The following is a 14,704-nucleotide window of genomic DNA, read 5'->3' as shown; positions in this document are numbered from 1 at the left end:
TGCACACAGCTACACTTTTGTCTTTTAGAACAACACAGTGAATGGGCAACAGATGCTTCTCAAGGCTGTGTGCACGCTTTAAGGTCTGGATGAGACAAATGTCATTTCCTGTCGTAACCCTGTCTTTTTAGTTTTCTTTCCTGTAATCCATGCAGTTTGGGGAATCACCTCACGTTCTTTTCTGCATGAGGCTGGGTGTAAGTAGATATAACAGAAACCAGCAAACATAGGTCAGACTTTCCAGCAGCCAAGGTCAAAAGCAGACAGGAAGAATTCTGGCCACCGAAGGAAAGAAAACTCATCATGACCGTGAAGAGGACAAGTCTGGTAAAGAATAAAGCCTGCGCTGGAAGCCAAGAGGGTTATATTATCATACAATTCCATGGATACCTTTGAAGCTTATGAAAACTGAATTATTTATGCACCCAATCACCCATCCAACAAGCTCTCATTGCTCACCTACAACAAGCGAGACATTGTGCTAGCACTGGGGAGAGTTAAAATATGAACGTTCTAAAGTTCATTTGTTTTTTATAAAGCAAAAACAAACGAACTTTCAAAAAAGACCTATTGCAATGATATCACCATATGCTTTAGGGCTTCATCTATTCTGTTAGTGATATTGACAATTTATGATGGATAATAATGGGTATCCATCATAGTCCTTCAAAGAACCCCATAAAGGATTACCAGGTCCATCTTACAGATACTAGGGCACACAGAATTTAACTAATTTGCTAGTGAAGACAAGGCTGGGTAAATGAGTGTTATAGAAGCCTTCACTACAATACCATGAAGCCATTCACTGCTACTATCCATGTTTTGCGTTTGCACCTTAAACACACACACACACACACACACACACACACAAACACACCCCTTGCTGGGCTAAATACGTATGACAAATATCTATCAAAGAAATCAACTAGAAAATATCTGTTTCCTCTTTGAGCCACATATAACTTTACCTACTAATACCTGAAGATGTACTTATTCCCACTCAAGACAGATTTCTAATAGCATGATATGCCAAAATAAAAAAAAAAAACATATAATCTCTGAACTTCCCATCAGCCTATGGATTCTGGGATCATCCCTGACCTTGAGTAGACACTCTTAGTACCACTATACTACTCTAGCTCTGTCTCTGCCCTGGTTTTCTGGGCAGAGTAACAATGGAGGCTACCCAGCACCTGGACCCTTCCATAGCCTCTTGCCAACAAGGGAAAACAGGGCCTTGTCCAGAAATGTCACTTGCCAATGTTAGGTTTCTTTTTGTTCTGAGTCACCATTGGCATAAATATATGCTGGTCAGTAAAAGGAAAAATTGGCCAGAAGCTGTCTGAACTTAACATTGAAACCAAAATTCTGATATTTCAGATGACACAATATATCATTAGGTTTTGTTTTTGTGCCTCAGTTGCTGTAATTGAAAAAGGATATAACACCACCTCTCACCCCCTTCAAACTTTTCCTCGAAGATAATAAATGATATTAACCCAACACCTTGGTTAAAATGTTTACATGAGACAATCAACAAAGATTTTAGCGACATAGAGTGTTATTCGGGCATTCCGATAATGATCGGTGTTTGTCTCTGTCAAACCCTGTCCCCAAAACATTTCCATCTCAAACTATCAAGTGATTACGTTCTGCTAATATCCTTAGCAAAAACAACCAACAAGAAAAACTATAAACTTTTTACGAATATTTCTATTGCTAAAACTAATCATCGTTAAAGGTCAAATACTTTGATCCATGGTCTTATCAGGCAACAGCCTTGCCTCCCCGCCAAGAAGAAATGAAGCTGAAGCAGTACACTTGTTAAACTTATATTTGCTTCCTTAGGGGTCATCGATGACCTGGAACCAGGCAGAGTTCATTAGTGGAATAAATATACAGACTTCAGCTTGTTTTAGTTTTCATTTCTTCAGTCAACATTCACCAATGTTGTCATTGTTCTCTTTGTATTAGGAAAAGTTTTCCTCCAGGTTAGAATAAGGACCATGTTGGTGATAATCTGGGGGACAGCCAAGATAGGTCAGCCTCTTCCCCCTCCTGCTCTCGAGTACTACTAGTGGGGCTGGGTGTTCACTGGGGGCTCTAAGTACACTCTCACATCTACAGAAAGGGGATAGCACGGGGTTGAATGTGCACGTGGAGTTGTCCAGCCCCGGGAGGGATTCTACAGCAGTACCTTCCCATTCCTCCTCCAGCACAGCATTCTAATGCGTGCCTTGCAGCCAGCTCTAGAGTTCAGGGCGGTGGCGCAGTCCCCGACCAGCAAGGTCCCCAAGGGGTCACTTCCTCACTTCCCGCTTACTCAAGCATGGCTTCCCTTGCAGCCTCCGGGAAACACACTGTCTGACCGTGAAAGACTCAATTAAAATGACTGGCCAAACTAACGGCTTCAAGAGAAAAATATTTCACAGAAGGGTTCAGAAGAAGAATTTCACATCCCCACAAGAAAGATCTCCTTTCCACCCCCACATCATTCAAGAGGCAGGACCAGCCTGAGTTTTATGAAAGGGTTAAGTTAAAGGTCAAATACTGTTAGAGGGCATGCACAAAGCCTCAGAGGTGCACTGGCCCATCAAGAAGAAAGGCTCAAGGCTATAGCTCCCACCACCCCAGGTACTAGGATGGATTAAGATTCACAGCTCATGGCTTAGTTAAGAAATCTGGATGCAGATAATATTTTTTTGGAGCCACAGCAATTTTAATTACAGCTTCATCTTTATGGCCATCCATTGATTTTTCTATCAATGTCTGCCACCAAATCTTCTAACTTATACTTAGATCTTGGAAGGGAAAAAAAAAAGGTAAAAAGGTTTATTTCCAGTAGGTGCTACCTTGAAGGGCCCAACAGGCAGGGCAGACTTGAGCAATTACAGCCAAGATAGTAAATGCCCAGGCCGAGATAAGAGGGTTTAAACTTTTTTCACACTGGAGCTCCTCTACTCTGCACATAGGAATTTTTATTCTGATTAAAAACCTAAGCTGTAGCCTTACACAGACAAAATCCTCAGTGCCCTGCATTTTCAATGACCTCATTATTCCTGTCACTGTCTTGCTTCAGTCTTAGATACTAGAGAAAGCGGAGAGGATGTAATGTCTGATGCTTTGGGCTCCTCTAACTCTCCCCTCTCTGACATAACATAGGAGCATCACAGGTATGGCAGGCCATGCAACAGCCCCTGAAAGAGGTTCAGGCCCTAATTTCTGAAACCCACAAATAGGCTACCCTAGGGCATAAAGGGGACCTTGCAGAGGTGATTAACTTCAAGATTTTGAGATGGGGAGATTATCCTGGATTTGCCAGATGGACCCAGTGTTATCAAAGGCGTCCTTACAGGAAGAAGGCAAGGGGATCAAAGTGAGAAAAAGGGAGATGTGGAAACAGAACCGGAAGTGGAAAGATGTGCTTCGAACACGAAGGAAGGAGCCACAAAGTACGAAATGCAAGGTTTTTCGAGAAGCCAAAGGAATGAATTTCTACCTCGAAGTCTCCAGAAGGAACAGGGCCTTCCTGATACCTTCATCTTGGTCTTGGACTTCTGACTCCCAGAACTGTGAGGGAATAAATCTCTATGGGCAGATACCAACTCGCGGTCATTTGTTGCAGTGGCAATAGGAAGTGAATGTATGAGGAAGTGTCCTGCTTTGCTTCCTAAGTATACATACTGTTTCCCTTCAAGGTTACTGCTCTTTTGGAAATAGGACCACAGAGGTCTTGTTACGCCTGTGGGGAAAAGCTGCTGGAATCTGAAGTCCTCAGGCAAGCATACACCTGCTTCTCTGGGTAAGGAGTAAGCCTGTGCTTTTGGAAACTAAGATCAGAGCTTCCTGATTTCAAAAGATGGCTTTTGGAGAAACCATATTTGAGGGAAACTGAAATCTGAAACTGCTTTGCAAATGAAAAAGAAGCCATTGTTGAGAGAGAAGTTGTACATCAGACCACAAATTTCCCCACTCCCACTATTTTAAGTAGTTCCTAGATCTTCTTTTAAAACTGACAAATATGTTCTGCAGCAAGATGAAAACCCTCCGAAATCAGACACAGAGTTTTTCTGAGCATTTCCAGTCTTTTCGGTAAATGCAAAGACTCCATAATGGTGCTTGGGCATGTGGAGTTCGGAAATGGAGTAATGGTGAGTCAAAAGGCCTATTTCCATCAAAATACCTCAGAGGAATTTTTGCTGGTTCCTGAGTTGAGAGAAGAGTAGCATTCGGTAAAGCCATGTTATTTACACACTTGATTTTTATAAACCAGCTTGTTGCTGTGGTCTCAGGCCAAAGATTCTAGCAACAAAAACCCAGTAACATAAAAACCAAGTTTAAAGTGGAATTAATTTCAAAGAAATGAAAAAGAGTGTGTTTTATTAGCATATGTTCTTCAGGAAAAAGCTTGCTTTTCTTATATAAGAGCTCTGTTCAACCAGATGGGCCTTCTAGTAGATACGAAATCATCATGGAGAACACTGTGCTTGGAATTTCCTGTGGCTGAATCCCTTCAGGGGCACTCTCTTGGAAGATGTTAATTACCAGTACAAAAAATTTTCTACTTAATAATAATAGTCCTGTACACTTGCCTTAATCTTTAAACCTGCAAGATTAAAAAAAAAAAAAAAAACCAACCTTCTCTATAAGAGTATATATCAAAAGGCACATTAGTCATACTTAAAAGCTGTTTTCCTATTTGGATACCCAACTACCACTGAAACCTGTATAGCATATTGGCCCTTTTCATACTTAAGTTAGCATTGTTACCTTTAGAGCCAATGTTCTTGTAAGAGTTGCTACCTATCAGTCTTGGCATCCTCCATGATTCTAATGGGTTAGAATTTTAAAATCTGTTTCACAGCAGTTTTTTCAAAGATGAGTTCAAAATGCTAAAAATGATTTTTTTTTCCACCTAAAAACAGGAAGCATGGCCCTCAAATGCAAAGAAGGGGACACAGCAGGTTTTTGTTATTAGGTGACCTTGCTGTTCTGCCCTGAAAAGTCTAGGCCTCTACATGGAATTGCCTCCAGCTCTGGATGACTTCAAGGAGAGGTAGTCATTGTACAGAGGCTATAGCAATAAGAGTCATAATCACGGTAGAGATTCAGAAAATGAAATCTAGGAGGAAAAAACTGGAACCGTCCTGAAAATTAGACGGCTGGGTGTTAATAATGATTTCTCTCTTCTTCTTCTATTTTTTTTTTTTTTTTGCGATTTTATTTATTTATTTGAGAGAGAGGGAGCACGAGCAAAAGCAGTGGGGAAGGGCAAGCGGAGAGGGAGAAGAAGGCTCCCTGCTCAGCAGGGCTCGATCCCAGGGCCCCGGGATCATGACCTGAGCTGAAGGCAGACGCTTAGCTGACTGAGACACCCAGGCACCCCAGTAATGGCTTTCAAGAACAGGGAGGACTTACAAAACAGGAAATTATAGCTAGCTCATTTTCTGTTCAATAGAGGACAGGCCAAGAAACTTCCAGTGTACCAGGAAAGGAGCTGGATCGATTGCAAGAAGGAATTTTGTCATGGTCAAATGTTTTTTTTGACTCTTGGATGATCGAGCAGCAGAACAGTCAAGCCAGGCAAGCAGGTGCTGGCTCAGAATGGGAGGGAATCCCTTCCCTCCCCCTGTGTCAGTAGGAGGCTGGGATCATCCAGCAGGCCCCTGGGCGCCTCTGCTTGCCTCACCACTCCACCTTGCTACCCCGCTCCTCATTCGGTCTTCATTTCCCAGCCAGACTGGATGGTTAGGGTCCAGGCAACAGACAAGAGTTCTCAAAACCCTCACTTTATTGCTTCCTTGGAAGATTTCAGACCTCAATGAATGATTCTAATTCTTAGAAAGAAGAGCCAAATTTTTTTCATGACTGCCGTGAAAGGAGATTACACAATATTTCTTTAGGGGCCCTTACAAGTAGCTGCTGCACAGCACAAATTGGAAAAACAGGACAGATTTCTCATGAGGGCTGGACCAGATGGCCTGTGCGCGTGCTCTCAGAGTCCTCCCTGGTTGCCGATTCCAAGAAAAAGAATTGCTGCTGGGCTTCTGTTTTGGTTTCCAATCTGAGTAACTGAAAATCATCCTGCAATGAGGATTTTTAAATGTATTTTGATACTGACTCTCAGGAGCAGGCTTTCAAAGCAATCTCAGAAACCATGGCGGAGAGTCAAGTGTGTTCAGCGCTGAATGTCCAAATGAGCATTTCATGTCCGGGGTTGACATGGAGCACTGTCCTATCATCTGTGCCCATGCTTTGTAGATCTTTTTCGGAGACGTCAGTTCTTTAAAAACTCTGACACTAAGCACACTACCAACTGCAACTGAATTTCTGTCCAGCTTCAGAACACATACCACAGGGCCCCTCTGGGGTCCTCACAACTCTGTAAGATGAAGAGAGCTGGTCTGGCAGCGCTTTGCTTCTTCTAGAGAAGAGTTTCAACTGCGAAGTATGCATATGTATAGAAGAGAATTGTCCTTTCTGGAAGCATTTTATGTACTGTGCTTCTTTCCAAGTTGAAAAAATGGGGCATATCCAGCAGCTGCTGGGTAGAAGCTGAAGGAGTGTAAGGAATCCTGCTCCTGAAGTCAGGAGACGTGCATTTGACCTTGGCCCTCTCATCAGCAAATTGAGTAACTCTGACCAAGGAACTGGCCATTCTGTATAAAATAACAGGACTGAGGGCGCCTGGGTGGCTCAGTCAGTTAAGCAGCTGCCTTGGGCTTGGGTCATGATCCCAGGGTCCTGGGATCGAACCCAGTATCGGGTTCCCTGCTCAGCGGGGAGTTGGCTTCTCCCTCTCTCTCTGCCTGCCACTCTGTCTACTTGTGCTTTCTCTCTATCAAATAATAAAAATCTTTAATAAAATAATAGGACTGAACTAGATGGCATCCCAAGTTTTGCAGTGCTAATATCCACTGCTAACTCACTTATTTCCAGTGATCACATAGGATTAAAAATTCTCAATACCGAAATGGAAATTTGTAAGACTTTTGCCTTAAGTTCTTTAGTCTTTATCACTTTTTACTTTTCAGTTCTGAAAAGAGTGGGAAACTGGTGACCAAAATATTTTTTAAACATGTAATGATCAATTTCCAGCACAGAATCCTTTTTTTTTTTTTTTTATCATGGCTGAGGACTATCAGAATGGCTTTGATATTCCTGTAAAGAAAAGCAGGAGGCAATGCTTATGATTTCAATTCTTCTCATGCAGGGGTTTTCTCTCCTAAGGGAAGTTTTGAATTTAAAACAAACAAACAAACAAACAAACAAACAAGAGTTCTATATTTTGATCTGATTCACTGGACCTAAATCCCATTCTGTTTGTGAATATACTGACAAATTATAAGTTTGAAGAAATGAATTTGAAAACTCAAAGTCAAATTTACGAATCTGATTTCCCTTTTGCATGTAATGGAGTTTTTTCCCCTTCTCAGACACTTCTCCAATTACTACAAGTTCCAGTATTTGCAGAACTTTTTTTTTTTTTTAAAGAAAGGATTTCTAGAAAATGAATGTACTTCCAAAGAGGGGCAGTGAGTGGACTGGGGTTAGACACTTCATCTGCAACAACCCAACTGAAGATTACAGCTGGAAGGTGAACTGTTTCTGGAAACACTTTGGAAAGATTCCTTCCCTTGCATGGGCTGTGTATGCATGCACACGCAAAACACACACACACACACACACACAGAGCTATGGAACTGGAACAGCATTTGCCTAACAACTTCCGGGAGGCTGCCTCCCCTCCTACCATTTTCTCACCATCCCATGGATGCCAGACTTCTGACTACTGCCTTGCAGAGGTGGAATAAACTCTATGAGACTGAATCAGCAACTAATTTTCAGGAAGGTTTCTCCACCTCCCCATTCTCACCATTTTGCTTTGGGGAAGAGAGGAAAGCCCACATCCATGTGTATCAGTGGAAATGACAATGGCATTCTTCATATATATATATATATATATATATATATATATAATCATTCTTCATATATATGTATAAATATATACTGGCTTTCTAAATAACAAGCTGCTCTCTTTTCTGGACTGAAATCAAATTATTTCTATTTGAAACACAGCCACAGAGCTGGCTCTTCTCTTCCACCCTCTTCAGCCCACCTATTTCCTCCCACTTTTCCCTATATGTGTGTGCGCGCGCGCACACACACACACACACACACACTCACTGCCTTTTACGTAATGGGCTGACAAGATTGATCTTTCCCTTCAATTGCTTTGATTCAAAATCTGCCCACCATTCGTGGGAGGTAAAGAACGATAGAGGACACGTGTGCTTTAATAAAGGGGCTGTGAAAGGAATGGCATAGGAAAGGCATCGGGTCTGAGTCTTCCCTATAGTCTTGATTCTCTGCAGGAAAATAGAGAATGCTGTAGAATTAAACAAATTCTTTACCTCACATTTATAACCCCTCCATTCCCCCCCCCCTTTGGAAATGCCAGGTTAATCCTTTCTTAACAGAACTTTAACCAGACAAGCTGTTCGAAAATCAGCAACTTCCAATGCTAAAGTTTACCTGATGTCTAAATGAGTTGCCCTGGCCTCCCAGGTGCCACAACCTGACTCTCTTCACCTCTACAAGATGCTCTCTCCCCCACTTCCCTGCGCGAACCCTCTGCCCATTACTTCTCACCAGTACATGCAGACTCTTTGGGACGTGCTGCCCGCCCCTGCTGTGCCCTGCACTTCTCCTCCTCCTCTCTGCTCATCTTGATGTTTCTCCTTCCTCAATACCAAGCTTCACTGGCTTTTCTCATGGGACCGCTCCCTGACTCCTAGCGCTCCTGCTGAATGAGGTCTCCTCAAACTACAGCAAGAATTATTCTTTGTACCACTAACATATGCAAGCCTTCTTGGGTAGACCTAGTCACACCAAACTGTAAATACTCAAGAGACAACCATCCCACTTCGTATGCCCAGCATTTAACATAGCGTCCCACAGGTGTCGCCATTCATTTTCTAAGCATTTCTTGACTTGTTACCACGTGCCAAGAGCCAGGTTAGACTCTGGAGTTATAGTGATGAATAAACTCCAAAACTCAAGCCGCTCACACACTAATGGGGAGGACACTGATGCAAACAGATAATAGCAACACTATGCAATCAATAATTTCCATAAAAGAAATAATTCGTTGCAGCAGAGGCAGTAAAGAGCACTTACTTAATGCTACACAGAGTGGAGAAGGGAAAGGTTTCACTGAGAAGGTGATGCTAGGGTCTTAGAGGATGCATAGGAGTGTGCCTGACCAAGTGAGGTAGGAGAATTCTAGAGTAGAAGGATGAGAATGGAAAAGGATACAGAAGCATAAGAAAACAAGAAGGTTCAGGGTACTATGACAAGTCCTCTTTCTGATGAAGTATGTGGTCATCAGAGGAAAGATGAGAACAGAGTGGCAACTGGGAAAAACTGATGGAAGCCACACCATGAAGGAGCTCAGGCGCCATGTTAGGTAGTTTGGATTGTATTCCCTGAGCTACTGAAAGGCATGGAAGGAATTTGAGGATAATGCTGTAAACTGAAGTTATCTAATGCATGCTAAAAATAAGAATGACAATGACCTGATTTTTTTAAACAAATCATCCACCAAGGGACAAACCAAAATATCCATACCATGGACTACTACTCAGCAAAAGAAAAGGAATGAACTATTGAGACATGCAACAATTTGGACAGGTCCGAAGAGAATTACACTGAGTGAAAAAAAAAAAATCCCAAAAGATTATAAACTGTAGGATTCCATTTATATAAATGCTCTTGAAACAAGAAAATTATGGAGCTAGATCAGAGAGTGGTGGTTGCCAAAGACTAAGGATTGGAGGGGTAGATGGATGTGGTTATAAAGGTGTAGCTGAGGAAGCCTCATGGTGATGCAATAATTTGGACTCTTCACTGTACCGGTTACACAAACTTCCACATGTGATAAAAACACATAGACATATAAACATACACACATATGAATACATGTGTAACTGGTAAAATCTGAATAAATTCTGTGGATAGTACCAATGTCAATTTACTAGTTTTGATATTGTACTATAGTTACAGAAGATGTTACCCCTAGAGAAAAGTGCATTAAGGGTGCACAGAAATTTTCTACATTTTTCAAATTCCTGTGAATCTGTAAGTATTTAAAAAAAAATTTAAGGTGACAAAAAATGGCCAAATATGATTAACCTAAAAAAACTGGAAAAAATAACTTTTTTAAGTGGGATTTAAAGATTATTGCTCAACAATATTGATTCTCATAAGATTTCAAAACCTGTTTTATGTGACATTACAGCACAATGTTTTATTGACATGCATATATAGGTTACAGGTAAGATTTTTCTAGATGAAATTGGGTCCATCAATATTCAAATTGTTCTAGGACTAAAGTAACAATTTTAGAATGGGGGTGGGTAGCTTATCAATACAAATGTGCTCAATTCTGAATGACTAAAGCTCTGAGACCACATGAAATGCTAGTAGGATCCTTTTAAAATGTTATTTTAAAAAAGACACCTGGGGTGCCTGGGTGGCTCAGTCAGTTAAGCATCTTCCTTCAGCTCAGGTCATGATCCCACGGTCCTAGGATTGAGCCCCGGGTCAGTCTCCCTGCTCAGCGGGGAATCTGCTTCTCCCTCTCCCTCTGCCTGTTGCTCCCCAGGCTTGTGCTGTCAAATAAATAAATAAAATCTTAAAAAAAAAAAAAAAGACCCCCAACCAACCAAATAAGCAACAACAACAAAACAAATCTGATTTAATTTCTATTCTCAATGATTTAGCTTTCATAGGATGAAAAGTTTGTATGTGTCTACATATATCATGTATAGGTACAGAGTATACAGCAAACTCTAACACAGTCAGATGAACTCTGAGATTAAAAAAACACACAAAACTAAAATAAAGAAACTCTCATATATTAAGAAAGCACAAGTGTAAAAACTGTAAGAAATGAAATAGTCTTATTTACATACAGGATAGTCCCCAGGATAAACGTTAGGTGGAATCCTGTTCTCTCAGGCTGAAAGTAGCATTTAAATAGAAGATCTCTCTAGTGGACTTTTTTTTTCATCCTTAGCCTTGAAACAATAGCTAACTTTATGAGAGATTTTTGCACAATGGCAATGTGAAGGTAACAGTGGCTTTGGGTATTTTATTCTTGCAAAATTCAGATGCTCCACATAAGTGTACATTAATTCTTTCTAAAATCCCAAGTTCATGAGCTCTTAATTAATGGATGGTAATCGCAGGCTAGAATAGGAGTGGGGCTTTAAAAATTATAAGGCATTAAATGAGTGAAAGGCATTCTACTCATTTATCAGGGTTGTAGCACCTTACCCAGCAGGGTTGGAGCCTTAAAAAAAAGTCCTTGGGTTGGCAAATAGGTGGCCAATCTGGGCACCATTCCTCATGCTCCAAGAGGCAACCATAATTCTGAAACCGAAGCAGAGATGGAAGCCTCAAAATGGAGAAGCTGAGGTAGCCCAGGCATGACCATGACCCTCTCCAAATACAGCCTTCCAAAGAATCTCTCCTAATAGAGCATTATTATTATTTTCTTATCTGTGGTCTGCTTCCCCAACCTGAATATAAGCCCCAAATCTAGTCTGCTTTTTGCACCTTTGTGAAACCAGTTCTAGTAGAGTTCCTCATACAGAATAGATGCTCAATAAATATTTGTTGACTAAAATTCTTCACTCTAACACTTTTTTGTCAAAAAGGAAAAATGAGTAGTAGACATTTTCAGATTCTGATGAAAGCTAGAATCCCTCCCCTTGGGAAAAAGATGTATGAAAAGACCCTGTTGTTGTTTTAAATCTTCTATAGAGTTCACGGATCCCAGATTGAGCTACGCTTAGAGAAACGGTTTAAGGATGAGAAAGGTATTGTAAACACGATTAGCCACTTTTTAATTTTTGTTATTTGTTATCAATCACACATGATGTTTTAGTGACATTAAGGTCAACAAAAAGGACAATTCAGCTAATAAAAATATTTCTATCGTATTTTATGAACTATAGAGCTAATCCTTCTCTCCCTCCCTCCCTTTCTCTCCCCCTCTCTCTCCAACCCTAAAAAAGTCTTAGTGTACATTTGGCATAATCTTATAATCTCTTACCTAAAGGCACTCTGAGTGGAATTTGAAGGAGAGAGGGGTTAAGTCCTACTCACACACAACAAAACCACCTGCCGGTCATAGGTAAAATGGTTCTGGATAAGAGAGGAGTGGAGAAACTCGTCCAGTCACCATAAACAACAAATGACTCAAAGAAAACTGAAAAACCACAGATGGCTAACTTTTTTGTCAGAAAAGAGCTGTCCTTAGTTGCCAGTAATGGAAGATGCCCAAGTGAATCTTACTTGCACACTGAGCTTTTGTAAAGCCAGGCAATTATTCTCCAACCTGAGCTCAGCTGTGAATATTACCAGAAAAACCTTAATGGAAATCTCCTGCCTTCGTAAAACCAAACTCTTCCAACACAATGCTGCATGAACATCTATGAAACTCTGCCACAAGAGACGAAGGGTGCTACTTTTTATTTCTTCTCAAGGTGCTCAAGCTCAAAGCTCAAGGTGCTGCTAAAATGCTGGCGGCCACACTTCAGGTCACCTCTGGGATCTGCCTTATCTCCAGGTGGCGCCTTCCTCTGGACCCTGCTGATGAATGTGGCAGCTTGTTCCCCTCGCAGCACCCCAGGTGTGTGCAGAGCAGCTCAGTGTCTGTGGGGCAGGGCTGGGCACGGGCCACACAAGCAGCCATCCAAAATACCAGTGCACTTGAGACTGCAGTCTCGGTTAGCAAACTGTCCTTGTGGGGCCCCACTCTCCACCATGGCAATACTGGGGAAAGCAGAGTTGCCTGAAGTCAGGCTGCTAACATCCTACTGCAGTTGGGGCAAAAAGCTTTAGGTACCCCTCCCCCCCAACCCACACCCATGGCTTGCTTTCTTAATGGCTCAGAAATATATCAAAACAAGAGTGTTCTGTGCCTTTGCAATGAGAAGCCCTCCTGTAACTCCACAAAGAAACTTTCGCAAGGGTAACTTCTATAGAAATTGATTTAAATGCCTCTTTCAGAAGCCCCACATGGGAGGTCTCAGGTGTGCGTTATTTTAATCACATTGAGTTCTTTCCATCCTACAACAGGGTTCCTAACAAAAATGAGGGTTAGTTCAATGTAAATAATTGACAAAAATCCTATCTGCACGCTAAAATAAACAAAGTCTTTTGGAAGATGCGCCATTAGCTTCTCTCCTCTACATCTGTAAAGACTTTGAGACAAAAGCACAGTAGGTTTAAAGAAATAAAGCCAGGAAGGCTGAGTGCAAAGCAGATAGAATGAGACGGCAGAAGTTACCTAATTGAATAATGAAATTTTCTACTTATCAAATTTAAGTCATTCTTTATTAAGGAGAACATCAACTATTACCAGGAAGGTTGCCAACTATGGAAAACAGCCTAGAGGAAGAGGGAGCTCAAAAATGTATGAGGAAACTCACATTAAAACAATTAACTTTTTCTTCCTAGTTTACAAAAAGTTCTCCATTTTATTTCAAGTAGTAATTTGGATACAAAGACATCAGTGTTAAATTTACCTTAAATGGGCGTTTCTTCCTGCAACAAAACTTCCTTAAGGGCTTGCATAGCATTTGTTGTCTTGGTCTTTTGAAAGATAAACCAGTATGCAGTACTAGATGGGAAACTAATTTGAGTAGTACAATCACAGAAACTACAGTCTACACCATAAAACAGGACCATCACACTGGCAGTTGAAAAACTACCCCGATCTCAATACCAGTTTCCAGCAGTTGTGTTCCTCTGCGCAGACTGGAATTCATACAGCCCCTAAGGTGTTTCCAGCACCTGAGAATGTACAAAATAGGCTGCCTTTTAAAAAAAAAAAATACTATACACACACAGCACAGCCACTTCGGGCTTCCCCTCTCCCAAGGAGCTTTTTTCAAGACACGGGAGAATTCTAAATTAGGCAACCCGCCCGTGGCTAAGTCACACTTTTCAAAACCCATGAACTGCCCCCCACTGCACCTGTATAGCACACAAAAAGCCCGGGCAGAGGGAATCTGACATCCATACCTATATTTCATGCCAGTCTGCTTTGCGGTGGACTCTTTGAGAGAAATGTGATGCTGAGGGGTGAAGGTCCCCAGGCTGCGCGCGATGATAGCGACCGTGCGGAATTTGGCCCGGGCTGCGTTCACCACATTGGGGGCGGTGGAGCTCTGCTTGCTCAGAAGTCGGTCCTCACCATTCCGGCTCTTCAAATTGTGCTCTGTGCAGGCTATGGAGACTTGCATTGCTTCCCCGGGCAGCGTGCGGTCCCTCTCAGAACCCCAGAACACAAGCAGTCACGGGAGGTTGAGCAGCTGGGGGGGTTTCTGCTGTCTTTTAACCCCTCCTTGCTCCCCCCCCCCTTTCCTGGGGATGCCGTCAGAGGAGTCCTCGCGGCCGACTTCAGAGACCGGCCAGTGCCAGGAGCGACTGCGGTGCCCAACAGAGTCCCGGGCCCCCAGAGAAGTAAACAGCCAGCCCCGAAGTTGTCACAGCAGCTGGAGTGGGATCAGGCTCGCCAGTCTTCCCGGGCAGTCACCTCGGCGGATCAGCTAGCCAAATCCATGCAGTCGGGAGGCTTCTGCAGACGCCTAAAGCGGAGCGCTCGCACTGACTGCACGCAGCCCTGCCC

At 42.2% G+C, this 14,704-nt stretch overlaps 1 protein-coding gene across 1 annotated transcript in view; it reads right to left on the bottom strand.

The window, feature by feature from the left end:
• KCNAB1 (potassium voltage-gated channel subfamily A regulatory beta subunit 1) overlaps window positions 1–14,318 on the bottom strand; it is a gene marked incomplete at its 5' end in the record, with an annotated part of 256,557 nt that extends 242,239 nt beyond the window's left edge. Inside the window, one exon of the mRNA XM_080806500.1 lies at window positions 14,098–14,318. Coding sequence (XP_080662626.1) covers window positions 14,098–14,318 — 221 coding nt within the window. The remainder of the gene's footprint in view (window positions 1–14,097) is intronic.
• Between the last annotated feature and the right edge of the window lie 386 nt (window positions 14,319–14,704).

Source organism: Martes martes (assembly GCF_963455335.1).
Source record: "Martes martes genome assembly, chromosome: 1".
NCBI lineage: Eukaryota > Metazoa > Chordata > Mammalia > Carnivora > Mustelidae > Martes > Martes martes.
The sequence above is the reverse complement of the archived record's forward strand: the minus strand, read 5'-3'. Positions and strand labels throughout refer to the sequence as shown.